Source organism: Panicum virgatum, chromosome 3K (assembly GCF_016808335.1).
Source record: "Panicum virgatum strain AP13 chromosome 3K, P.virgatum_v5, whole genome shotgun sequence".
Lineage (NCBI taxonomy): Eukaryota > Viridiplantae > Streptophyta > Magnoliopsida > Poales > Poaceae > Panicum > Panicum virgatum.
The window spans coordinates 21,588,851-21,615,830 of NC_053138.1; the positions used below are offsets into that span (position 1 = coordinate 21,588,851).

At 49.4% G+C, this 26,980-nt stretch overlaps 3 protein-coding genes across 7 annotated transcripts; 1 reads left to right on the top strand and 2 right to left on the bottom strand.

Moving 5' to 3' along the window:
• Positions 1-1,920: 1,920 nt before the first annotated feature.
• Positions 1,921-5,159, bottom strand: LOC120698338 (serotonin N-acetyltransferase 1, chloroplastic-like). Of its 3 annotated transcripts, none has more exons than XM_039981892.1 (8): positions 4,975-5,159; positions 4,806-4,891; positions 4,107-4,170; positions 3,414-3,582; positions 3,175-3,274; positions 2,921-3,021; positions 2,715-2,808; positions 1,921-2,380 (listed from the first exon to the last, which is right to left on the bottom strand). In XM_039981892.1, exons 1-8 carry the CDS (start codon positions 5,010-5,012, stop codon positions 2,301-2,303), a joined length of 732 nt encoding a protein of 243 aa, XP_039837826.1. In that variant the 5' UTR covers positions 5,013-5,159; the 3' UTR covers positions 1,921-2,300. The 3 variants fall into 3 exon arrangements, with proteins under 3 accessions (XP_039837826.1, XP_039837827.1, XP_039837825.1); XM_039981893.1 differs by having other exon boundaries at positions 3,414-3,579; positions 4,975-5,141; XM_039981891.1 differs by having other exon boundaries at positions 3,414-3,600; positions 4,975-5,141.
• Positions 5,160-5,310: 151 nt separating this feature from the next.
• Positions 5,311-7,071, bottom strand: LOC120701320 (V-type proton ATPase subunit E-like). The gene is made up of 6 exons (XM_039985424.1): positions 6,734-7,071; positions 6,495-6,595; positions 6,217-6,373; positions 5,892-6,088; positions 5,696-5,795; positions 5,311-5,607 (listed from the first exon to the last, which is right to left on the bottom strand). Exons 1-6 carry the CDS (start codon positions 6,833-6,835, stop codon positions 5,572-5,574), a joined length of 693 nt encoding a protein of 230 aa, XP_039841358.1. The 5' UTR covers positions 6,836-7,071; the 3' UTR covers positions 5,311-5,571.
• Positions 7,072-19,952: 12,881 nt separating this feature from the next.
• Positions 19,953-24,373, top strand: LOC120698340 (flocculation protein FLO11-like). Of its 3 annotated transcripts, none has more exons than XM_039981896.1 (5): positions 19,953-20,285; positions 20,377-21,181; positions 21,325-21,448; positions 21,891-23,033; positions 23,633-24,373. In XM_039981896.1, exons 4-5 carry the CDS (start codon positions 21,987-21,989, stop codon positions 24,050-24,052), a joined length of 1,467 nt encoding a protein of 488 aa, XP_039837830.1. In that variant the 5' UTR covers positions 19,953-20,285; positions 20,377-21,181; positions 21,325-21,448; positions 21,891-21,986; the 3' UTR covers positions 24,053-24,373. The 3 variants fall into 3 exon arrangements, with proteins under 3 accessions (XP_039837830.1, XP_039837828.1, XP_039837829.1); XM_039981894.1 differs by having other exon boundaries at positions 19,965-20,285; positions 20,377-20,456; XM_039981895.1 differs by lacking the exon at positions 19,953-20,285 and having other exon boundaries at positions 20,442-20,456; positions 20,592-21,181.
• Positions 24,374-26,980: the final 2,607 nt, after the last annotated feature.

A 26,980-nucleotide genomic window follows, 5' to 3' on the forward strand; every position in this document is an offset into this window, starting at 1 on the left:
GAAACCTAGTTCGCCGTGTGCCTAGAACGTGCACACGGCGAACTGACCATAATTCGCCGTGCGTCATAAGCTAGGCACACGGCGAAACTTACTGATTGGCCGTGTGCCAGAACCAAGGACACACGGCGAAGTCTGAAAGTTCACCGTGTGTCCACGGTGCAGACACACGGCGAACAGACGCCGACGCCGTCAGCTAGCCCGGACGGCGTCTTCTCGCTTTTTTTCGCCGTGCGCCTATATATACACACGGCGAAAAGGTTCGCCGTGTGCGCGACTTTTGACACACGGCAAACAAGAGCTTCGCCGTCCCTGTAGCTGCCGTCGGCGCTTTGCCGCCGGCCACTGTCGGCGAAGTATTCGCCGTGTGCTTAAGATTCTTCGCCGTGTGCCTCGGGCACACAGCGAACTCGTGGTCTCCGGTAGCGAGGTTGAACGTGTGCAGTTCGGAGAAAAGAAAAGAACGTGTGAAATGGGTTTGATGGTGAGCACGAGCGCCTCCAGGGATGACCATAGGTCGGTCGTCCCCTACTGTTGTGTGGTGTCGATGGTCGTGTGGCCCCATCTTCTCGACGTTGTCGTTCTAGGTAACCTCTATGCAGCCGCGTCACTGTCGCCTCTGCTAGGATTCTGGAGGAAGATGGGCAGCTGCAACGTGCTTACCAAGAAGGTTCAAAGAAGAGAGAGAAAAAGATAGCTGAGGTGTAAAATATTGGACTGGATGTGCTAATTTTGAGCAACTGTGATCTTTTATTCATCTTAGCTGAAGCAGTAAGAGCCTGTTTGGTTGCTGCCTGCCAAGCAGCTCGCCGGCCAGGCAGCACCATCTGACCCAAGCCAACGAAATCCAACGCATGGGATTGTTGCCTGAGCCAGGCAGCTTTTCCGGGGTCCCAACCAAACAAACCCTTAATGCTAGCAGTTGGAAGAGAAGCGGATGAGATGGAAAAAAAGAAGAGAAAAAGAGATATTGATTACTATTCAGTGTGGAACCCACTTTAGTATTGGTTACTAGTCAATTCTAGGAGAAAACCAAACAAGAACTTCTATTCAGTGTGGAACCCACTTTAGTATTGATTATAGGTAGACAATGCTGGAGCAATATGGACTATAGCTTTACCAGCTGATATATCCTTCACTGGCAATTTCTAGTAAACTGCCCACAAGCTCAACAACTTGAGCGTGGAGGAGACGAGGGAGAGACTTGGCTCCTCGTTTCTTGCGGTTGATGCAAGTTAATTTTTTTTAAGAAAACACCTGCAAATCAATCGGTGGAGGATTGTCAAGCGATCCTGGCCCGTAGACGTGTGCCACAGTAATCTCGTGAGCCACACGCTACGCCATCCTCTTCGATCGGAACGAACAACCAACCATTTCTTGCAATGCTACGCAGAGAAGAGAAGCGCCAATCCACACACTTGCACTACTCCCTCTGATCGCAAATACGTTTTGTTCTGGACAAGGTGTGGCGAAACTTGGACTGTTACTGGCTTTCAAAATATTTTTGTTTGGAAATATGGAAACCTTTTTTTGACACAGGAGTAGAATTATGTTGGAAAACATTTCGCGTAGCATAACACGGCACCTGTACCTGTACGGATGGATAGCCACAGCATGATGAACCCGCATGGGACAAGGGCCGTGTTTAGTTAAAAAATCAAAATTCCGAAAAAAAATTCGGCACCTGCATGGAGACTTAAATCTAAACGAAATAAAAAACGCATTGCGACTGCTGTCTGTAAATGGCGAGACGAATCTAATGAACCTAATTAGGTTGTAATTAGATGCTAAATTGCTACAGTAATACTCCTGTTGTTCAATGCACACTTCTAGGTGGTTCAAGTAAACGGCGACATGTTATAAAAAAAAAAAGCGTAAACGGCGACTCGAGTTTCTAGTCACGCTACAGGTACAGCAAGTCGATGTTGATAGAAAGCGATTTCTTTCCCACATACAGTACAGCATGATGGTGTGCACATGGAAAACCGATGGATGGATAGTGTTTTGCTCCGAGTGCAGAGAATGCTACATACATATGGACAGAGCCCAGAGTGCAGGTATGAAACCCGGTTGCTACAGATAGCGTGTTTTGCTCGAGTTATGGTTACAAGGGGTGAGTGGAGCTTGAGCCGACACCCGACAGCCTGATCATTTTAGCATTGGAGAAAATTGTTGTTTCTCACCAGGATGAAATGTTAAGGACGATCCAGCCGGGCTTGGAGCCCTGACGCATATCACTCTGACCTGGCATTACACTTTCGGAATGGGAGATACTTCAGGTACAATCTATCTGGCTGCTGGCGCTAAAATCTGGGATACCAGAACATGCCCTTGATGCCTTGAGGATCAGCTTCAAATCCCAAGTTCTTGTAGAAATCTACAACTGCATCCAACAAGAACGAAAGGTGCGGACAGACGAACAAACTGTTGTTAGTCCATAGAAATACTCTGATCCATTCTATGATTTACACCTTTTTCACAATTCTAAATTATCTTCTCCACACGATAAGCATGTGGCCCCTACATCATACTGTTCCATGGCTCTTGCACTATCCAGAGGATAAACATATTTACAGATTTCAGCACCTATACAAATGGTTCAAAGTAGAGAACAAGGCAAAGGTGCATAGGACATTGCCAACAATTCTTAAACATGGCCTACAAATTTGATTTGATTTGCTTTGCAAAAGATGCTGTAGAAGATTTTAAATCTGTACCTTTATTATCTGCAAACAATGTAATGTTGTTGATGTCTCTCTGGAGCAAAGTACGAATTACTTTCTCCATAAGTGCTTTACCAAGACCTTGACCCTGAAATAGTCGAATTCAGAGCACTTTGTAAGATAATCCTTATTTCATATAGCTAGCAGAAATGGTGTGTTAGGATTCTGGAAATGCAAAACAGAAGAGCTCATCAGCCCACCTGATATGAAGGATCAACGAGGACATCCCAAATTGTAGCATTGAAGGCATGGTCTGAAGTTGCTCGTGCCATCCCAATCAGCTGTTTCTTCTCTTCTCCCTCTGTCAAATAACTTCTACAAGTACACTAAGATGTTCATCATCTAGAAAAATGAATTTCTGCAAATAACCTTCAGATTAGGACGTGTGCTTCAACTAATGCATAGGAATAGGATCACAGAAGAGCCTGTGATAATAAAACAATGAGGCAGGAACCTGTCTCTGAAGACTTAATTATCGAATGTAGCGTAGCAACCAAGTAGCTGTTTCTTAAGGATGCTGCTATTTTTGATAGAGGTCTGCGTGGCCATCCCACCTGTTAGATGAATAGATAAAACAAATGCATGTGTAAAAGGGGGTCAATACTCAAAACAAATGCATTTGTCAAGGGAGAAGTGTTAATTTCATTGACTATAGCCAAACACTGAGAAATATCAGGTTTGGTGAATGATGACCTTATCACATAAGGCTTGGAGATCATATACATCAACATCTCCAGCTGAAGAAAACAAAATATGTTCTGTGCTACCATCAGGTAGCGTCCTTTCCAGGAGTACTAATTCCTCAGGCAAAGGTTCTTCAACTTCAAGCGGTGCTGGTGGTGGCTCTACTGTCTCGGTACTGCTATTAGTTTTCAAAAAGCTGTAAAATGAATGCATTCGAATATTCACCATAAGATTGAAATTTGAAGACGCAAATGCAAAGACTATTGAAGTAAGAAATGTGCCCCTGAAAATAGGTGAGTTCAGGTTCTATACTTACCACAAGACTGGGTTATTTTTCTTGTTTATTACAAAAAAAGGAAAATAACTAGATAGTTTCATGCTACCAGGGAGAAATGAAATCATTTCATCGAATTGACGCTGTCTCTATAAAATCTCCAAAATAAACCTTTCAGTGGGATATGATTCAGTCCCAGTAGAATCTATATAGCTCTCAGAATGCCAATTGGTAAGGAGTAAGTTCCTACCTGATCAATCTCAAAAAAAAAAAAAGGTTCCTACCTGATCAACTTTTTTTCCTCTTTTTTTTCCATTAAGATGGAACATTTGGTTTACATCATAGATGCATGTTGTGGTATATGATATCACTAAACCTAATGGAATTGTATAAATGAAGTGTTAGCAAGTGCAGACAATATACTTTACCCGGATCTGAGAGAATCCCACAGGCCAGCCTTCAAGGGCCACACAGCAGAAGACCGTGTTTTAGCTACAATAACAGTATTGTTAGTATTTAGCTATTTCTTTAGCTAATAAATAACTGTGCTTCACAAACATCCCACAAAGAAGCAGCAGGATTAAAATGAACATAAATCAGCCTAAGAGCAAGTAGCAGTTTGCAAGTTTAAATGCTTAATCTGCCATCGAGCCTAAGAATCTACGCAGCCTTTCATCACTTAGAAAGTTAGAGTTGATCTCAGCACAAGTTGACATAAGAATTCAGAGACACCACTTTACCTAAGAGCTAATACTGGTGGGCTGGTGGCAAGGGCACTGACAGACTCAATGCAGACTTCCAAATATGAACAGAAATGGAGGGGGGGGGGGGGGGGGGGAGGAACCACCACATCAGTTTGACGATCCTTTGAGGCATGACGCTCCACGGATCTCAAACAGCCATTTCTAATCCCATTCAGCAAACTGCCAGATTGGCCCCGGTGGCACCCACGGTATTTAGCTCAACTGCTAGCTGCCTAGCTTAACATCGCGCTCGTGTCCGCAGCAAATAAACTAACTGAAGCACGCACTATCTCAATAGGGTCTCATCTAACCATCATCAACCATTAACCCCATTATCGCTTCTGATAATGCGCTGAAACGCGGGGAATGGGCCGGGCACCGTACCTGCCACCCGATTACGCAGAAACCTGGGCGTGGGAACCGTGCTCTGCGCTTCGAAACGGCACGCTGTTGGGATGTGAACGCCGCATCTGCAAAATCACACGCAAAAAAAAACAGCATCATCTTCAGCAAGTGCTTTGGGGGGCCACAGGTTCGGAGAGCAGACGCTCACACGGAGGAGGAAGGTGCGGCGGCGAAGCCGGGCGCCATCTTCAGCGAGTGCTCCCGGGCGCGGGGCGCTCGCGCGTCTCCTGGGAGCGGCGGCGGTGGCGGAGAGGAGCACCTGGTGTTTGGAGAATTGGAGAGGGAAGTGGGGAGGGAGCTCGCGGCCAGTCGTCGGGGAGGTTGGTGGATAAGGTTCTGGACGAGGCGGCCGGCAGGCGCTTTTCGATTTACCTGGGCCTGAAAGGCCCAGTTTTTGCCAAGCGGCGTGCGGCCCACAACAATGTGCCGGATGCGGCCCGCGGTCACTTCAGAAAAAAAAAATAAAGGTTTGACAAAGTATCCATAATGTCTGGACAGAACTCGATTCAAAAATTACAAATTAATTTTGACGACTTTTCATTCAAACATTACAATTTTTTCTGCTAATATGCTACTCCCAGTACTCCAGAGGCACGGTTTAGTACTAAATCTCAGACTCAAAGAAACAGGTACTAGGATCCTTCGAGACCTCACTGGCAACGAGACAGTCGAGATCCAAATTATCAGGAACCGCTTCTGGTTTATTCCAGGAAGGGAAACAATCGATCAGGGCAGAAACAGCTTATTAGGATACTTGCTTGCTGAAGAGTTTCTTCCTGATCTGCAACGGAAAAAGGCATGGACATTATGAGTCTCTCTCATTGCAATGCATGAGGAAAACAACAAGGAAACAACCATAGCCGACGCACCTCAGGAAGCTTTTGCCTGAAGGAGACGCCAAGCCTCGCGTCCAGCGTGTTCTCGCAGACGATCTTGCCGTCCTGCGACGCCAGCACCACGCCGCCGGAGCTGTTACGTTTGTTCGTCGATCGTCGTCAGAAACATCACTCATATTTCTGGAGCCATGCATGAAAGGTTTAGCAATGGCAGCAGATGCAAGAGTACCAGGACGGCCCGTGCGCGTCGCGGCTGTTCCTCTGCGGCGGGAGGTAGACCTTGCCGTCGATGATGACCTTGGGGAGGTTCACCTTGGCCTTCTCGGCGTACTCCTTCTTGGCCACCTCCAGCACCGCCTCCACCAGGCTCCGGTCCGCCTCCCGGCACCGCAGCACCAGCGCCGCCTCCCTCAGCCGAAGCAAGCTCTGATCCGATCCGTCCCCGTGGGCACCGCCGGCGGCCGAATTAACCCGTTAGCACACGCACCTCGGATGATCCCCATCCAATCCAATCAAACCGGAGCAGCGGCAGATCAGGAAACCAGCTGACTGACCTGCACGATGAGGCCCTTGAGGATCCTCTTGTAGGTGTTGGCGTCCTTGGTGACGCGGACCAGCGCCTCGCCGGCGTTCTCCCTCATGCCGGCGACCACGTCGTCCTGCGCCTGCAGCAGCTTGATGCGCGCCGCGTTCAGCTCCGTCGAGTACTCGCTGCATGTGCGCGCGTCGGAGCGGAGTTGTTACCAGCAGCGCGATCGGGGAGGGGCTGATTCCTCGTCGCATCGATGAAAATGAGAAATCGAAATGGATGGATATGGGTCGATCTGCTCACATCTTCCTGCGGACGTCGACCTGCTTCTCCTTGCGCTCGTACTCCTGCCTCACCCGCCGTTTCTCGGACTCCACCAGCTGCAGCTTCTCGATGTTGAACTCCTGCATGCAGACGCACGCCGTCCAAACGATCATTAATTTGATGATCATAAAAAAAAGAAAATGAATCGAAAAAGGATGGAGCACGAGATTTGCGATTTGAGATTTGAAGACGATCGACGGAGAGTAAGCGGCACGGACCTCCTCCGCGGCAACCGTGATCTCGCTGGCTTTCTCGTCGGCCTCCTGCAGGATGAACCGGACCATCTGCTGGACCTGCTTCCCGACATCGGCGTCGCTCATCTTGGACGCTCCAACAATTCAACCGATCGATCGACGCGCGCGCGGGTTCCTCGAGCGAGATCGAATTTGTTCGGGATCAAGGTTTGTGCGCGCGCGCGCTTCTTCGTTCCTCCTTGGATCGACGACGAGGACGAAGGAAAGAGAAGCCGGAGATGGGAAGAAGGCCTGCGCGGAGTTCGGATCTGTGCGCGAGCTTGGCGCGTGGGAGTGGGGGACTGCGGGAAGAAGAGACGTGAGGTCGGAAGTGGTCGTCGCCTTTCGCGCCATATTTGGCCTTCAATCAATTTACTCTTAAGATCAGCATGCGGTGATTATCATACCCTTTCCTTGCTAATCAACCATATTAGTACATAATGTGTAGTTTCACTGTTTAATAAACATTTGCTTGGCCGCTTGCATTTCGTAGGGTTTTCTTGAGAATAAATTTATTAAAAGATTCAAGGTGACAAACTTTTGCTAGGCCGTTCGCTTGGGATGGACGGCCCATGACGTAAGGCCTCTCTCTCTCTCTCATCCAGTATAGGGCCAATTCAGCCCGTATACCTTTGGATCCTGCCTCAACCAATCCGTTCGGCGCGCAATGGCGCAGGGGGTGCTCAGGTAGGTAGGCAATGGCGGAATTGCGCGATCAGCATCAGCACTTTCCTTGTGCACATCGAATTTGTCTGTCATCAAGGCAGAGCTCTCAGAGTGTGTCTCGCTTAATGCGTGTGGACGCGATAGTGGTACGCACCCGACCATTTCTTCCCGCTTTCTTAGCTCACAGAGACACAAAAATTTCGCCGTGATGCTAAAAGGGTTTCTGACAATCTGGTGCCTGATACGAAGTGCTCTGTGACCCGATGGAGTTGATTTTGTAGGATCTTCATCGCCTGGGTCTAGATGTGGCCGCACGGACATCCTATGCACGCCAGGTGTTTCGAGAAAGTTCGGTATGCAATTGGTTGCTCATGCTTGTGTTGATTGACATTCTAATCCGATGCGTGAGAAGTTGTCCGTCCATTCATGACCCCGTGGAAACGACATATTGTCGCGCCAATTTCTTGTCTGTCCAGAAAGATACAAGTGTGATATCCATAAAGGTTGCTTTCGATGTTCCACTGGTGTGTGCTGTTAATTTTGAAGTCCCTCAGATAACATTCCGTTGTTTTCATGCTACGCTTTGAAGCTGGCATTATATAGGCCCTGTTTGAATACTCTAACTTGGTTAGAAGTTAGAGTTTTTTTTTATCAAGACATACCTATATTGATGTTAAGGATACAAAGTCCATACAAATACAGATACATCTGGAAAAAGGATACGTAAAGCAGGATTTTTGCAGACAAGCCCCTAACAAACAACAGAAAAACAACTAAGTCCCTAGGACCGTCTACACCTCCAGTCCTCCAGCTGAATCCTCCTGCCGCCGCTGGAAGCCGCCACCGAACCCCATCGCCGGAGCTCCGTCTTGCTTGGATCGTGAGGAACCCTAACGCCGCAAGGCTTTCAGAATAGTCGCAGTAGACACTCATCCACATGGATGAGATGAAGGCGTCGCCGAAAGCCCATCGACCGGGGACGCGCCCCGAGCTCCTCCGCTCCTGGACCACAGCTCGCCGTCGACGAACGCCACCGCCAAGGGAAGCTCGAGCTTGGTCCACCCGCCGAACCTCCACGAGACCCACATCCTGCTCTACGCCCTTGAAGCAAAAGGCCGAAACTCCCGCCGCCTGGAGAAGACGCCGGAGATCCGGACACGGACTCCTGTACAAGGGGTTCACCAAGGAAGCCCCACCTCCACCGGCTTGCCGTCGGCGTCGGAGCAGGCCACCAACGGGACGAGGAAGAGCCAGAGATTACCTTATTCCACGATGGTGCCGCCGCCGCCGTCGTCTCGACTGCGCCGCCGGGACACTAACCCTAGATCTACTAGTACCACCTCCGACCGGCGAGTGACCTGCGGTCTCCACCGCCTCGCGAAGCCCAGAGGGCCATCGGAGGCGAAGAAGACTGCTGTCCCCGCCGGCGGAGACCGAAGCACACTTTTCCGCCGCTCTCAACTGTTGGGGGAAGAGTCGAGAGAGGGAGACAAAGTTTTTTTTTGTACCCCTTCATATGGGGACCATTAGAAGTTAGAGTTAGTTTCTAGCTCTAGACTAACTGTGAACTAACTCTAATCAAAATGGTGTTTAGATGCAAGATTTAGAGTTCGATTAAATGTATTTTTCCAATCATTTGACCTCTCTCCAACAGGATTTGGTGTGGCCAGCTCGTGGAGGGACGGCAAGGGCCGGGAGGGACGGCGAGGGCCAGGAGGCGCGCCACGGATCTCGAATGGCAGGATCTTGGGACACGTGGATCAGATCTGATGTGGGGCTGTCAGCCGGGGACGCCGGCGACGGTGGCGGCGGAGGGGCGTCGGGGGTGGGGGGGAGGGGGCGCTGGCGGCGCGTGGGCACAATTAGATCTAGGGAGAGAAAATAAAATATGGGGCCCACTACTCTAACCCAAATAAGCACCCCTTGGAGGGGATAATTTTTTTGGGTGGGTTAGATGCACTCTAACCCACTTTGTTTGGATATTTTTGGGTTAGATGAGCCCAAAAAACCAACTCTTACTCTAACCTGGTATCCAAACAGGGCCATAGTTTTAGGAATGCATGTTCGTAAGACTTCGATTGGAGGGTCTCAAACTCAGTGACAATCCTGGGTAGTCGATGTTGAAATTTGTACAGTGACATTTAGTTTAGTGCATGTGTCTGGCTGGTTTGCGGAGCGCAACTGCGCGCAGTTGGCATGATGAGATGTTCTATCGACTTTTGACCATAAAGAAGAATTGACTACCTTATCAGCTGATCTATCAGGAAAGAAGAAAAGCTTCCCAGTTGACCGTAGTCATTAATCAATTACCCTTGTGAGTGAATCATCCAGTCATGAAGCCAGTATATTTTTTTCTAGATTGAAGCAATAATTGATTTTCCCCCTCTGAAATCAGGTCATTCCACGTTCATGACATGTAGAATAGCTTAAATATGTCTATAGGTTACAGTACTTCTAAGATGCACATTTTTCTCCAAGCAACTATGTCACACCCGGATTAAGAAAAAACTCATATATGCGTCAGGATTAAGTTTACACACATATAATAGACCATAAAGTGAATACTATCACAAATGCATAACGAAAAAAAGTATTAATAACTTTATTACATGACCAAATGTCTTAATCTCAAGCGAATAATTAAATGTTTATAGAGTAGCAACGGATGTTCAACTTCACAGGCAGATGACTGGGTATTTCGGACAGTTATCTTGGTCTGAGCAGCAATTATGCAAGTGTGAGTACACTTATGGTTGGTACTCAACAAGTGATAGGGAAAAACTATATTACATGCAAGGCCAAGATAAGAAATTGCTTACACGGTTTAACTACAATAAGCATTTTTAGTTGGTCAAATTTTATTAGCAAGCATTAGCTAAATATAAGTTTACATCATTAACCCACAAGATAAGTATATCAAGATAAACAACAATAACCATAAATAAAAGCATCGATTTAAATCAACTTCAAGTTCACTTATCATGTGAGGACAGATTCAAGCCGCTCATGACCGTGAGCACGGCTGATATATCAATTTTACACACTTTAAAAAAATGTTTTCGAACTAACAATTAAAAACCGACTCTGACAAGACTCTTCCTAAGACTCTTAAGCCCACATCTAGTAGAAACCGTTCTGGTAGCCAGGGTCGTCAAAGCGGAGTTTTTTGCGCGGGGGTGACAAGACGGGGAGAGGAGGCTCATCCACCTGAACAGGTGGTGACGCCTCTCCTGCAAGCTGGGCCTCGAGCTGACGAATCCTCTGATGTGCCTCCCTCAGCCGGTCCTTAGTCTTATCCAGCTGGGCCGTGACATGCTCCAGATCCGTGTTGAGCGCGGCGATGACTCGGACAAGGATGTTGACGCGATTCTCCCCTTGACTTCCGATGCGCTTGCGAGCGGTCTGGTAACTCCTGACCATCTATAGCAAAAGACAAAATAGAGAGAGACTTTATTTAGAAATACATACTTGAAAGAAGAAAAATAAGTATGCAACCAAGAATGGGATAAAAGATGTCACTATAAATAAGGATTAAGCAATTTTCAAAATAAGCAAAGAAAAGTATGGTTTCTGAGCAAGATAGATCTTAATTTTTGACCATTTCTAACTAGACTAATGTCCTGCAGTCAACACTGCTTTGATACTATTTGTCTCACCCAGTTCAAGAAAGAAACCGAATGCATCTCATATGTGCGCCAGAATCAAATTTACACACATACAGTAAACTATAAAGTGAATCCCATCATAATGCATAACGATATAGAGTATTAATAACCTTATTACATGACCGAATGTCTTAATCTCAAGCGAATAATTAAACATTTATAGAGTAGCAGTGGATCTTCAACTTCAAAAGCAGATGACCGGGAGACATACACCTACAAATCCTCAAAATCTTCTAGGTATTCCGAACGGTTATTTTGATCTGAGCAGCAATTATGCAAGGGTGAGTACACTTATGGTTGGTACTCCACAAGCGGTAGAAAATAAAACTATATTACATGCAAGGCCAAGATAAGAAATAGCTGACACAGTTTAACTGCAATAAGCACTTTTAGTTGATCAAGTTTTATTAGCAAGCATTAGTTAAGTATAAGTTTATACCATTAAACCACAAGATAAGTATATGAAGATAAACAACAATAACCATAAATAAAAGCATCAATTTAGATCAATTTCGAGTTCACTTATCATTTGAGGGTCCAAGCCGCTCATGACTATGAGCACGGCTGATATATCAGTTTTAAACTCTGCAAAGGTTGTACACTTTGAACACAATTCGCGTAAAAGTTCCAAAAAACTTTGAACCCAATCACGTTGTGCTAGCTAGGCACAATATCACACTTTCGAGGTGTGATTGTATAGGGACACTGTGAGGTTTTTTCAAGGAATCTATACATGTATATGTTGGTCCTTGATTTTCTCTGATATCTCAGAAGACGAAGCTTCCTTCCCCCGCTTCATAACCACCAAGCTAACGCCCCCAATCACAACATATAGTTCATCCAATTACTTAGCCAAGACTAGAACCATGTGGTATTGTGGTTGTACGATTTTTTTAGGTGGTTCTCTATGTTTCAATTAAAACATATGATCTTGTTTAGTTAAGCCATTAAAAACATGAAGTATAACCCAAGTTTGATTAAGGAAAAGTAAACAAACTAGCCATATCCTTAATCGGGACCCATCATATTATAGACACATGCATGTGCATAAAGTGAAGTGAATTTAGTGAATTATTTCTGAGCACAACAAGTATGATCAAGGGCCACTTGCCTTCCTCAAACTACTACTGTTGCTCTGTGCTACTCCTTGAACTGCGGATTGTAAGCACATACAAGCAAATAAGTACAATAGATAAGAAATAGTACAACAATCAATAGAAATAGTACAAAAAAAGGGTATAGAACTATTGTACATGTTACAAGGATCGCGTGAGCGAAAGAATCGTTGAAAACGGAGTTAAAACAAGAAAGTTATGGCTAAAACAAGGTTTTATGGGCTAAAACAGAAAAGAAAGGATTATTTTATAAATTCTACTGAACAGAGGTGGACTGCGTAATAATTTTAGAAAAGAAGAGGGGCTCTTTTACAAAACGGGCTTGGTTGACCGGTATGGGTTTAGTTGACTTTGGACAAAACTAATATGGACTGTTAGATTTAGATCGGACGGCAAAGGTTAGATTGGATCGGATCTGTTGGATCCAGATCCAACAGCTAGGGTTTGTTCGGGCAGGGGAGCGGCGGCGCCGGCGACTGTTGGCGGCGAGCGGCGGAGGGACACCGGTCTTCGCCGGAAACGGCCGTCCGGGGCTCAATTCGAGTGCGGCTTGCACGGGGAGCACTAGCGCGACACGGAGAAACCATCTAGAGGCTCTGCGCGAGATCTAGTCGAGAGGAGCAAGGCGCACAGCGGCAGCCAGAGGCGGCGGAACGACGGCGAGCAATCCCGCGGGGAACAGAGGGAGAAGGAGAGGGAAAAACGGCCGGCGGCGCAACTTACCACGACTCGAATCCCTCGGGATGTGCGGACGTCGAGGGAGAGCGGCGGAGCAGCTGTTCGGCGGCGGCACCGAGCTCGGCGTAAGGAGTGGCGGCGCGGCCAGGGTTTGCGAGACGAGGGGCGTCGACTGCGGGTTTGGCGGGTCTAGGGGCGCAGGGCGGCGCTATTTATAGGGGGGCCGGGTCGTCTTGGCGTGCGCCAAGGCGCGGCAGGCGGCGCCAGGTTGGACTCTCCCCCGAGCTCGAGTCCGGCTCGGGCGGGAGGTAGAAGGAAAGCCCGACGGGCGGGGCCCGCACGGCAGAGAGAGGGAGAGAAGGGGCGCTGGGTTGGGCCAGGAGATGGAAAAGGTTGGGCCAGCGATGGGGTTTTGGGCCTAGGGGAGAAAGAGAAAAAGAAAGAGAGGGAATGGGCTGGGCTAGAAGAGAGGAAGGGAAAGAGAAAAGTTTTGCATTTTCGAAAAATGATTCAAACAATTCAATTCAAATTTAAATTCAAGAGAACCCAAATTCGAGTTGAACAACAAGCAAGAAAAATAATGCGAGGTAGCATGAAATGCACAAAACCTATTTTCCCTTATATTTATTTTGTAGCTAAGTAACTTATTTAATTCATGACAAATGCTCTAAATTCTAAATAAAATGATTAAAACCTTATCAAACCTATAAAAAAATCTAATTAAATTTATTTAGGTTCCTAATTAGAATTTTAGGGTGTTACAAACTGAAACTTGAAAGAAGCAGATTCCACTTTGATTTCAGAATGTCCGGAGGCAATTAGCTATACCAGATTACTCTGATCAGAGTAATCTGTAACAGGCATGCAGGGGGCTCAACAAGCTCAAGAAAATGGCACCAGCATCATGCATCACTTGCTTCATGATCCTAGGGGTCGTGTGGTCAGTATCGAGGCCTTGATGGTTTTGGGATAGCCCTCTTATGGTTCATTGCTGCTCTTGGATCCCACCGCCACCGATCATCCATTGCTTATTGTCATCAAGTTCATAAGCAGTGATAGAATTAGTGCACCCAAGTACAGCAAAGAAAGAGACGGGCCATATTGCATAGAGCTCAAACTTGATGGGTGGTGATTGCATGAATCCAATAGTGTATGTAAAGATGAAGGGAACAGCGAACATGAGGAGGTTCTGATCGATCCACCGTGATGTTGCCACCAAACTACCAAGGTACTGCCTACTGCGCATACTTGGTTGTGTTTGTCCCAGAGCTACTACCAGACCACCAATGGGATACAAAAAACATATTTGATGAGGTGGAAAAGGAAACAAGAGAATTACTGGGATCTGTAAAAACGTCGCCAGACAAGTATCAGATAATGAAAAATCTGGGAGAACTAGAGGAAACAATTTTTGTGAAAGGCGCAAAGCTTGGTAAGCAGTTGGAAAGCATAACTGATTATTCAGCTCGGTGGAAGGTCATTGCGGACTTCTGGTCTGAAATGATTCTATTTGTCGCACCATCAGACAACGTAAGAGGTCACATAGAGCGCCTTACGCATGGTGGGGAGTTTATTACTCGCTTGTGGGCTTTGCTCACTCACGCTGGCATCGTGGAGCAACACAAAGAGAAGCAGAATGTGTAAAAGTTGAGTGACCCTCTAAGTAAAGTTGGTTGATTATTGTTATGTTTAGTGAATTGAACAGAATTGATGTTAGTCAGGATATAACTGAATGGTCGAGTTTGCTGTTTGTACTATTGTAATCTTTGTAGTGCTATTGATGCTCTATTGTCAAGTGAATTCCACTGTTTGTCAAAATCAGTACTGTGTTGCCTAAAAAAGGGAAATCGGTGTGCTTAAATGTTTTATATATCACTACATGTGAAACTTATGTGTACTTATATGTACTATGGGTCTTAAGGATTATTAGAGTTTGCATTATTGTGGTTAAGAACTTCATCCTCTCTTTTTTTTCTTTCAATGTGTACTAGATGAAGGCTATTGAATGGCTCTTTATTTGGTACAAAGGATGAACTTGTGCGGTAGTGCGCCTTTTGTTTGTTGTACTTACATCTCATGGGTACCTAGTCTGTCAACCTTTTATAGCCATGAAACGCTCTAGGTAGTTAGCAAACTCTTCCCAAGCGAGCTGTCTGATTGGTCTATTGCAGCTAGAGGAGGCAAGATGGCTGAAGATGGAGATGGCAGTTCCTCAAAGTTGGAAGATCGAAATTGCACACAAATGATTAATGTCCCATTTCAGGGCGAATGGTACGTGCAGGTGTCATCATTCTTCAGCAAAACTCCAGTGGCCTACAGCTAAGGTGTCGCTTTTGCTTTGCCTTTCCGGTGAAAAGATAGAGCTTAAATCTCCCAACCTTTACCATTTAAATTTTAGGTAAAGTACTAACTTTAATTCCAATTATTAATGTTTTAGTTTATTCCTCCATAGCTGATTTCTTCTAAGATTTGCAATTGCAATTCCCATGATGTGTCATTTGTTAATCCAGTCGGACACCAGGAAAGTTGAAGCTGATCATCCAGAAAACATCTGGCTCTGGAAACAGATACAGGCAAGCACTACGCAGATACAGTACTCATGTGATTTGTGCCTAGGATTAAGAAGGGTGTATCATATAAATACATACCACAATTTTTATTCTTTAACAGAATTCGTTTAGAAATGCTCTGATTATCTATTCTGTTTTTGTTTAAAAAAACTCAATGCAATGAATCTGACGGACTGATTAGCATCAATAATGCATCATCAAGCCTTGGGGCCTTATCCACTTGCTGTAGCTGAAACTCCAGGCTCCACTGACAACTTGAATGGAGGCCCCCCCCCCCCCCCCCCCCCCCCCCCTCCACAGCTTGGCTCTGTCAGTCCCTGGTGTAGCGGTTTCTGAAGGTAGAGGACAAACAATGCGTCTAATTGCACGGGCCTTGAGTACAGACAGTTCGTAAGAGCAGGACCATGCAACAATGCAGATGCTGATAGGATGTGGATCCTGGAAGGAACGAATGGCATGTGCAGGCTGCATGTTACATGTACCCTTCCGGCCAGGGGCCGGCGGTTGTCGCCACTGTCTACTGATAAGGATTCCTATCATCTACACCGGCAGGCCTCTAGATTTTTGTTTTCTATAAACCTACCCATGATTCCTGCTCTCTGCATGACTATTTGTAAACTATATATGCAACTAGCAGGGAATTATTTAGCTTTCCTGAATTTGACAAGATGTCATGAATTTGACAGAACAACTGCTATTATACGGATGCGTCTTCATTAAATGAAGAAGATTCATGACTTCATACGGATTACGGAACATTCCAAATGTTCGATTTCCTCTTATTTTGACTTACGTACATGCATTTGCCGTAAAACGGAGAAGAATTAACGGATGAACCAAATTAAGCTGTGAGTTTCAGCCTTTTCAGGTGTGGGTGCTGACAAGCTGAGCATTACTGGCTTACTGCACACTTGGACCAGCTGCCACCTACGAGCCCTTCTCTCCTACCCGGCCGGCCGGCCCCTTTCCTGGAGGACCACCGGCACCAAACACTCACCCCAACAGGATGAGACGAGCTGTGGTCAGTGGTCACCGGAGCGCAGCGTGCACGATGAGAGGACCAGAGCGAGAACGCGATGCATGCATCCTGCGCAGTGGCGTCCCCTGGCGAGATGGGAAACGGGACGGAGGCAGGCGCACTGCGACTCCGATCCGCCAAGGCCGCAGCGAGCGGCCGGCGGCGTTCGAGATCGCCCGGGATCCCGGCACAGTGCCCGGCGTGTCGGTCCCTGGCGACGCCGCAACCACCGGCCACCCGGGTCGCCATCGCCCAACCGCCGCGCGGGCCGGGCGGGAGGCGAGAGGCGAGAGGCCGTCGCTTCGCTTGCCGGTGCCCGCCCGCCTCCGGGACGCTGCGGACGCAGATGGCAAGGCACCAACCAACCTACGGGAGCGGGCGCACGCCGCGCCGCGCGACGTGCCGTAACGCGGTCGCCGTGGAGTAGTATTCGGGAATCTGGCTGCGTGGAGTTTCCGTGGCCTTCGTCCAACTCACCTACTACTACAATCTGAAGCCCGGGGGTCTTTCTCGGTTCTTGCACCAACAGGAGTAATGGACTGCATCGTGGCCAAGCTAACGTGCAGTCTTGTACGTTCCCAATTTCCCATCTATGTAAAAAGCCGCGTAGGATAGCACCCTTTGGACCTCGAGATGCCCATCTCCATAGACAAGGTCACAAAGACATCCAATACACAGCCTCATGCACACGCACGTAAGCTACAGTACAGTTCGAACAAGATGCCCCCCCTGCTCCTCTTGGCGAGGGGGGGGGGGGCGACACCCGGCGCCGCCATCCAGCCCCCGCCTCGTGCCACCTCCGGCGGCCGGCGGCTGTGTCGAAGCCGGCTAGCTCGCCCCCCTTCCTCCCTCTCTCTTCCCTCCTCCCTCCTCCCCCAAACTCCAAACCGAGGTCGCGAAGGCTGCTCGCTGCCGGCGGTCGGTCGTCGGCCGTAGGGGCCGGATTCGGCTTCCCCCACGCCGGATCCGGTGTGGATCTGGCTGTCCCCGGCGGGGTACGCTGGTGGGTCCGCGCCGCCGCTCCTCCTTGCCGTGGGGCTCCCGGGCGGGTTCCCGCCGCCGCCGCCTCTTGCCTGGGGGGTTAGGGCGCGCCGCTGCCCCCGGTGGTTGGGCGTTCCGCGCTGCGCCCCGGTGCCGTCTGTGCACGCTCCCGCCGACACTGCTGCTCGGCGCGACGGTGCCGCTCGCCGAGGCCGAGGATGCGTCCATGTCGAAGCTGCCGGTGGTGGCCGATGTCGTGGCGTCCTTGGTGGTGGGCCTCGCCAGTCTGCGGGTGCTGTCCCGGCTGGGGTGGCTGCTGCGGCTGGTGGTGGGGCATGTCGTGTTGCGCTTGCCTCGGTGGGCCCTCGCCGCCTGGTGGAGGCGTCGGTCGGGGGTGGGGCTACCATCGTCGTCCCAACTTCCGCGCTCCTGATCTAGTCGTCTCTGCCCCGGGTCTGCGTTCCCCTTGGCCTAGTGGTCTCTGGGGGTGGTGGCCGCCGACCGAAGGTGATCCTGGCCTCTGCTGGCCGGGGCCGGTACCGTTGCCCTCCGCTGCCCGCGTCGGCATGGAGGTTGTCCCCAGTGAAAACCATATCCGGTATTCCGGACCGGCAACGATGGCGTCCGTGCGTCATGTCCCTGCTGGGGGCGTTGTCACGGGACACCTTCATGCCTCCTCTGCCACCCCTACCCGGTGACCCCTCCCAGATCGGCGTGATGGCTGCGGTGCTTCATGTTCAACTCTTAGCGGTCCTTGGCTTGGGGATGGATCCTTGGTGAAAATCATTTCCGATGTTTCGGATTAGCGATGATGGCGCCGGGTGCGTCATATCCCTGTTGAGGGCATCGTCTTAGGATTCCTTCATGCTCTTTGCTACTGACAGTCTGATTTCTTTGCGGCTTGCTGTGGGTGGTCGTCTTCATCTGTATCGCCTACCTATGCTCTATCGACACATCATCACCATGTTCGTTGGAGCTGCGACTACTACGACAGATGCTTTGCCGTCGTTGTGTTGGCGGATGCTTTGCCGCCCCTGCTTCGCTCGTCTGGTGGATGCTTTGCCGCCCTCGCTACTCCTACTCCGACGGATGCTCTGCCGTCATGGTTGCTACTTGTTGGTCGTCCTCGATGGATGCTTTGCCGTCGTGGTGATGTTCTGGTGGATGCTTGGCCACCCTCTTGTTATTACAGGGTCTCAGTTAGCGACTTAGTGTTAGTGCACTTTGTGTAGGTTCAGATGCTTTCTGTTATTTTATTTGGCTTGGTGGGTTGAGTGGAGCTTCCCTTCTTCTGTGGTCTTTATTTAGCTAGTTTGCAGGCCGTTTGTTTTTCTGACTTTTTTTCGTTTTTTTAAGTTTTTTGTGTACTTGGATAGGCCAACCTCTGTTTGGCCTACAGCAAAAAAATGTCTGTAAACTGTTTTCTTCTTAATAAAATATGTGCTCACGATGGCGAAAAAAAAGTTCGAACAAGATTCCAAGGGGACACACGAGTTACCAGCGAGGCAGCGAGGTTACGGCTGACGAAATTTCCCAGCAGCAACGACGAACATACCCCAACAATTCAGCGTCAGGGCATGCCATGCCAGACAAATACCGCACACATGACACAGCGCTGGTCCACTGTCCAGTGCCCTGTGCCCACCCACGCGGCTGGGGTAGCCGGCCACATGTGCCACATGCATGATCGCAGCTCCGCGACCGCGCGGCACACGCACCCTGGCACTGTCGTGCTAGTACTGTACGTACGTCACTGGCGGCCAAGATCCGAGGACCTGACCTCACGTTCGGTAACAGTGCTCCACTTTTCCAGGCCGCAACGCACGACCCCCCCCCCCCCCCCCCCCCCCCCCCCCCCCCCCCCCGACGCGAGAAGATCAGGGTCAAAATGATGCGCGGCCGATGAGGTGGTGGTACTCGATCCAGATCTAGCGCACGGTACCGCGGCGGAGAGTAGCAACGCAAGCGGGCGGCAAGCCAAGCGAAGCCATCTGGAGCGCCCGTTCCTGATCGGACGGCCGCGGAGGGCCACGGCGACTGCACGTGCACCGTCTAGGATCCAGCTCCCCCCGGCACGTTGCCCGCATTTGACCGCGGCATGGGAGGGGGAGCGCTTGATGCCTTGATCTGCCAGCCTTGCCGCTTCGCGCTTGACAGCGGACACATCGGCAAATCATCCGCTGATTATTCTGACCACACACACACAATAATTACCGCATCGATGCTGTGCCTCTGACAGTGATTAGCTCAACCGAGCGACCTGGGTAAACAAGCCTGATGCGTGGGCCCGCGCCTACCATGGCCCCACATGTCAACCCCACCTGGAAGCTTGGAACCTGCTCCTCACCCGTCCTTCCTACGGTCCTATCCGCTCGAGGGCGGGCGCCGACTTCTCCTGCTCGGCCGCGCCCCTCCGCACCGCGTCCTCCAGGCCAATCCGCCGTTGAGACGTGGGGCCCGCGAGCTAGCGCGGGCCCCCCCGCCCCGCGGGCCACGGTAGGGGTCGCGGGCCTTTGCGGCTAAACAAAACAAAGGCTTCACATCACAGCGCAGAGCCGCAGAGCTTCACGCTCGCCCACGCAGCCCCTCCCCCACCACCAGCGCCGTCCCCCTCCGCGTCCGTGCTGCCTCCCCTTCCCCTCGCCTCGGCATCTCCAGCGCGCGCGGCGCATCTCGGGCGGCGGAGGGGGGTAGCGGAGCGGCGCCTCGCCCCGGCCGCGGCATTTGAGGAAGGAAGGAAGGAAGGAAGCAAGCAAGCAAGGAGGCGGCATTGCCTGCGGGAAGGAAGGCGTTGGATAGAAGCTTCCGGATCCGGATCCGGACCCGCGCTGACGACCGCCGGAGGTAGTTGCAGCAGCGTCGGTTTGGCTGTTAATGCTCCGGTGGGATTTGCTGTTCCTTTTTCCGCTGAATCGTTTTGGGGGATTTGATGCAGTTTGGGGCAGCTAGGTAGCTGCTGTGCTCTGAGATGGAGGACCTGTTGGGTTCAGAGATCGGGAAGAACGACTATGACTGGTGATTCTCAAGTCTCAACTTACATGCCTGCTCTTTCCCTGTCTAATGTTTCTAGCTTTTTTTTTAAGAAAAAGGGGCGCGTGTGTATGTATATCAGTATATGTGTTTATGATCTCTGCACTTTGTTGGCTGAAGAGGGGAATAATGAAGTACAAGGGCTGTATTATCCCCTGGATAGACTTCAATTGCCCTGGCTTGGGGACGGATTTGTACGGATCACTGCTTTGAATGAATTCAAGCTTGTTCGTATTGACTAGTCAGGCGTCAAGGCGAGTACTTAGATTGGCCTGCTCTGGTGTTGGAACTTGGAAGAATCACTGTTTGAATGATTGATGAAGCTTGATCTTGGAAAGCACCATTTCACCATCATGTTGGTTTCCAGGTGTTGATTGCCTGATTTTTGTGGTTGATGTGATCTTTCTAGCTAAAGATGACTTTTGTGGCGGTGGTGGTTGTTGGGAGGAAATGTGTCGCTGTGCAAAGCAAAGTTGAAACACCAGATATGCAAGTGAGTTGATTGTCCTGTGTGGGCTCTTCCCTTGGAAGGCCAACCTGGAGATTGGTAATTGGCACTCAACAGTGAAAAAGAGTGAAATATATGGATCTTATTGTTGGTGAGGTACTGCTGAGGCATTTGATAAAGGCCAATTCGAGGCATTAGCATGAGTATAATGCAAAAGACAGGCCAGTTGATGCCAGTCAAATATACCGTCTCCTGATATTTGGTAAAGGCCAATTTGAGGCATTAGTAGAACACATTGATTTTTTTATGCAAAGAACTAGTAATTGATTGTTTGTTTATCTATTTATACATATCATCATATTTTTTTCTACTCTAACTTAATGTATTTTGTGATGTACTCTAAAGGCTTCTAACTCCGCCTGGGACACCACGTGTTCCTGCACTGGAGGTTGCTGAGAAAACACCATCCTCAAATATATTGCCGAAGCGCACTACTGCTAGGTCATCCTCAACTACTAGAGCATCTAGGGTATGTTCCATTTTCGTGCCTAAAAGTTAAATTTGTTAATGATTTTTTTCCTGCAAACTGATCAAATATTCTTATTCTGAGCAACAAATTTTCCTGGAATCATGCTTTGTGTATTTGTGTAGAGGCGACAAGTTTGAAGCATTTTGACCTACTAATTGGCCTCTTTGCAAAAGAGAATTCATGAATATGAGATGTAATTCTTATTCAGAACACCACGATTTGCAATTTTTTTGCTGTCTTACTTGCCAATTCATTTCTTTTGGAAAAAAATGATTTCTTACTTCTTACCTTAGTAGATAGTGCTTATTCTTAGTATTCGATCGTATAGAAAGTGTTGATGTAAAACCAAATTTCGCCTCTTCATCTACACCAACTATACAAGCAACAGCTGCAAAACTTGTAACATAAATTATACTGATTATCAAAACTGTTTCATTCGCAGCTTTCAGTATCTCAAACAGAGAATGGGCATTCGACGGTTCCCACTAGACCAGCAAGAAGTAACTCTGTCAGCCGACCTTCTATCCAGTCTACTCTCATGAATGGCAACAACAGGACATCAGTTCTCAATACAAGCATTTCCTCAGTCACTTCAAGACCTACAACCCCTAGCAGGCGAAGCAACACTTCTGCTGCACCAAGACAATCAGTTCCAGCTTCACGTCCAGTGCCTGCAAGATCATCTACACCAGCCAAAACTCGCCCATCTACACCAGCCAAAACTCGTCCATCTACTCCTACAAGAACTCGCCCAACAGCCCCAAACTCTTTAACTGATTCAGCTGCTCCCAAGTCCACTTCTGCACATAATTCAAGGCCATCAACTCCAAATTCTCGGTGCCGTATAATGCCCAATCCATCTTCTGGTCCAACTCACGCAACAAGTCGCCCAGGCCCATCCTCTGGTACAATGAGCCGGCCAGGGTCTTCCTCAGGCAATGTTCATGGAATAAGCCGTGCCACCTCATTGTCCTCAAGTTCTGTTCCTTCAATGAGCCGTTCCAACTCGCGATCATCTACACCTACACGCCAGCCTGCAACTCGTTCATCAGCCCCAGCTATCGGTCGCTCTCCTTCTGTTGGACGGAGTTCTAGCATCAGTAGCTTTACATCTGCCTCCCGGTCTGCAGTCAGTAGTGGGCGGAACTCGGCACCTTCATCAGCTCCGTCATCTCGTCCAAGTTCTCCGAATCCACGTCCTCGAGCTCCAGTGCGGCCACTTGATATCCCTGATTTCCCAAGCGAAACTCCACCAAATTTAAGGACAAAATTACCTGAAAGACCGCTCTCTGCTGGCAGATCAAGGCCAGGAATGGCTTTAGGCATAAGGTCAAATCCAAATACTGAACCTTCAGCTACATCAGCTCCTGTGAAGAAGGTCTCTGTGCCTGCTGTGAGTCGAAGTAAATTTTCTGATCCATCATCAAAGACGTCTACACTCTCAAATGGACACCAAAATCGACAGGCTGAAAGGTCCGTTGTTGATAGTCAACCTAATAGACCATCAAGGACTGCCACAAGCACTGATAATGGATTTGGGAGGTCGATATCAAAGAGGTCTCTTGACATGGCTATCAAACACATGGTATGTTCCCTGTGTTCATATCATCTAACATCCTGCATTGTAGTTTAAAAGCTGCACTTCAATTGACTGAATTCGTTAGTTTGTTACTTTCTGAAATTGTTGATCTACTCTGGGCCTATCAAGATTCGATCTTTTGCATTTAGTCAAAATTATCATGGTCATGGCTTTAGGAAACATTGCAAGCCTTTGCATTTCAATTTGCAAGGTGAAAAAATTAAGCCCTGCTGGTGAAATGTACGTGAGTACAGATTGGCTGTATGTTACTGTAAGTTGGCTGTATGTTACTGTAAGTTGCAAGGTCCTCTCTAATTATATAAAACGAAAACAAGAATACACATATGAACATTGATTGGCAAAGAGTATCTGCACTGTAACTAGGAGTTATCTGGTGATATTATACTAAAATATTCAAGGGGAATAAACACTGGATGGACAACTGCATTTTGTATCTGTAAGTTTCAAGTTGCTTTCAAGTCGCGTGTGTCTCTAAAAGTTTATGAAGCGAGTCCTTTTAGAAATGATCAAGAAATTTTTCATAGATAGCTTGGGCTGAATGGTGCAGAGTGTTGGAAGAAACTAAGCTATCTCTGCTTGTGCAGGACATTCGGCAAAACTTGGGTGGCATTCGCGGCGCATCCCTCTTCCCCCAGAGCATCCGCTCGGCTGCTGCCAAGGCCCGGCCAGCTCGGGCGTCAGACCCGGGGCACGGCATCTCAAACGGCGACAGGCACTACGCGGACAACGGGAGCAGCGTGAACGGGCACCTCTCCGGGGACTCAAACGGCGCTCCCTCGCGCAACGGCGGCAGCTCAACCGCGTCGCCGGACCGGGCGAGCGTCGGGACCAAGGAGACCCTGAGCGAGCTGGACATCTACGGCAGCTCGCGCTATGAGGCGATGCTGCTGCGGGAGGACGCGCGCAACACCAGCTGGCTGCACGGCTTGGACGACAAGCACGACCAGAGCCCGCTGTTCGACCACCGGTTCGAGCCGCTGCCGGAGCCCTTCAGCCCGCTATGACAGCTAGAGCCGCCGCCTGTAAAGTTCGTCTGGATCCGTGGATCGTCACCTGCTCTCCGTTCCTGTTCCCCGTCATGCTGCAAGATCTGTATGGTTTGTCTGTCTTTTTTTTTTCTGTTGTATAATTGGTTGGTTCTGCACGTTCACCGTTTTCTGGAGCCGATGAGACGGGAGGGATTGCGGGGTTCTGGGTCTCGTGATTCGTCCCTGGAGATTGCATTGGGTTTCCACTTTCCCGCGGGTTGTTGTACTGCTGAATGAAGAAAGAAAGGATCTAAAAGGACAGAAATGGTAAAGGATTTGTAAGTTATATTGGAATGATCTTGGATGCTCGCTCGTCTGAACTATGATCATGTCGTGCTGGGTTCGCAATCGTCAATCGAGCCTAGGGGTCTGGCGGAGCTGCGGAGGCAACGCTGGCTGCGCGCCCTGGGGCCACTTGAGCGCGCACGTTCGCATGCGTTGTAGCGAACGAAGGTTCCTCTACTATTCTTCACTCTTCCTCACCTTATCTTCTCATCTTCCTTCCGACAGCCCGCCTCCTCACCGGCCCGCCAGCCTCCCCCACCGCGGGCGACCGAGCCGCCCACCAATCGCCCCTGCATCCCCATCGGTCTGCCAGCCTCCCCCGCCACCACTTGCGGCCGCCGGCGAGTCCTGCCCCGCCTGACCGACTGCCGGCGCTTTCACCGTTGGGCAACCAGCCACCACCCCAAAGCCTTCCTCCGAGGTCGCTGGCCCCCGGATCCACCCAACAACCCCCAACCCTAACCTCTAACTGAAGGTGACAGACTGACGGTGGCCCGATTCCGGCGAGCTCCGGCGGGGGAGACAGAACCGTGCACGCGCTGTGTAAGGAATTTGCGCGCGCCCGCTCCGCGGGGGCAGATGTTGACATCGAATCGTTTGCGCGCGCCGGACCGAGGCGGCAACGGCTGATCGGAGGGGCACATCGGGGGTGGTTGGGAACCAGTGGCAGGCGATCGGGGCAACAGCCAGCCCCCGCGGACAAGTCCAGGAGGAACCGAGTAGCCAGCCCACGCGGCGCGCACCGTTGCTATGGGCGCGCGGCCTGCGGCACCAGTGGCATGGACACCCACCCCACCCGGCCACCGATGGAACAAGAGGCCGAGAAAAGGACCTCACGGCCTGGCTATCCATTTTCATCAGAGCAGAAGGGGAGGGGAGACCACAGGCCGGCGCCATGGCTCGAGGACTCTGAACCTGCATCTCACTTCTTATCATTTTCCGCACCAAAATCTCCCAGGGACGCTTGTTTCTCTGTAAACGCGACCGAGCAGCAACGTGCCTGCGGATCGCGTTGCCTAGCAAGTAGCCGTAGCAGCGATGAACAACCTTGTCGATCAGCAGACGTCAGTTACGGCGCCGTGCACGCTGCGCTGTTTCGCTACGGACGCGGGTTAGGTACCCGCTGGTACAGCGAAAAGCGCCTGCGTTCGCGGTGGGCCTGCTCTGAGGTACGACAGGCTCTCAGAGATCCCTAGAAAGGCTGCAATGTCGCAACCACTCCGATCGATCACATGAATCACTCTTTTTAATTTCTTATATCACCGTTAGGAAAAGAAAAGAAAAGGAAAGGAAAGTGAGAGAGACCCAAAGCAGTGCGGAGCCGAGGGCCGGGCAGGATTTGGCGAAATCTGCCTTATTTTCTTCTCTGATCGACGGGCATGCCTACGCGTAAAAAAAGCAGCAACAAAGTAGAGAGCAGAGCAATCGTGAAGGAGCTCCGCACCAGCAGGATCGAAAAAAAAAAGGTGTGTGTGATGGCCTACTCATGGGTGTCCGTCGTCACTCCCATGTGCTGACCAGCAGCACGCATTACTGAATCATGCATGCATGCTTGCTCAGGTCCGTCTTTCGGTCCATTGCTGCTGCTGCTGCTCCAAGATCCCAGAGGTAGTAGTGCCTACTACATCGATCGCAATTCGCAAACAATAGGTCGATGCATCGCTCTCTCAGTCTCTCTATCCATTTATCCATGACCGGCCGTTGGATCTTGGAACTAAAACTTTCTCGTCATATCGGATGCTTAGACACTTGTTAGAAGTATTAATTATTAAATATAGACTAGTTATAAAACTAATTGCATAAATAGAGGCCAATTCATGAGACTAATTAATTCATCGTTAGCATGTATTTAGTTATTTGTCAGAGCACAACATGGCCAATTCATGAAATAATTAGGTTTAATGAAGTAGTCTCGTGAATTAGCCTCCATTTATACAATTAGTTCTGTAATTAGTTTATATTTAATTCTTCTAATTGGTATTCAAATATTCAATGACGGGCTAAAGTTTTGATCATAGGGATTCAAACGGCCCCTAAAAAAACAGCTAAACCAAATGCCAAGTGTTGTGCTATCACACCGCACATGTTCATTTTTTTTTGTACGTCTCCCAACTACACATGCGTGTTCAACGGCAGCGGAGCAGGGGTTGAGAACGACGGTCGGTTCAGTGATAGATGCCAGCCACGTTCTGTTCCTTTCTATCTGTTTTTTTTCTTTGAAAAAGCCCTTTCTATCTGTCCGTTGTTTGCATCCCCAGCATCAGACAGCAGTACATGAGGTTTATCAATTGTACCACTAGTCTGCTACCGTCGCAGTAACTACCAACTAGTACACGCTACAGTTGTAACGAGCAGTTTTCAGGCTAGAGCCCAGCTGCCACGAGCCAGCCCACGAGCATTCAAGCAGCCAGCCAGCCACCGGCGTCCTTCTATTGGGCCCGCGTTCCAGAGACACCGAGTATCGTCGCAGCCACTGCCCAGTGGGCCCGGGGCACCCCTGCGCGCTCACGCTGCCCGGTGGGGCCAGGGGCAGATCCGTCACTTGCTTTTGTGCTCCCTCCAGGAGGACGAAGGAACCCGTCGCACCGGCACAAACAGACCGCTTCCCTTAAACGCACC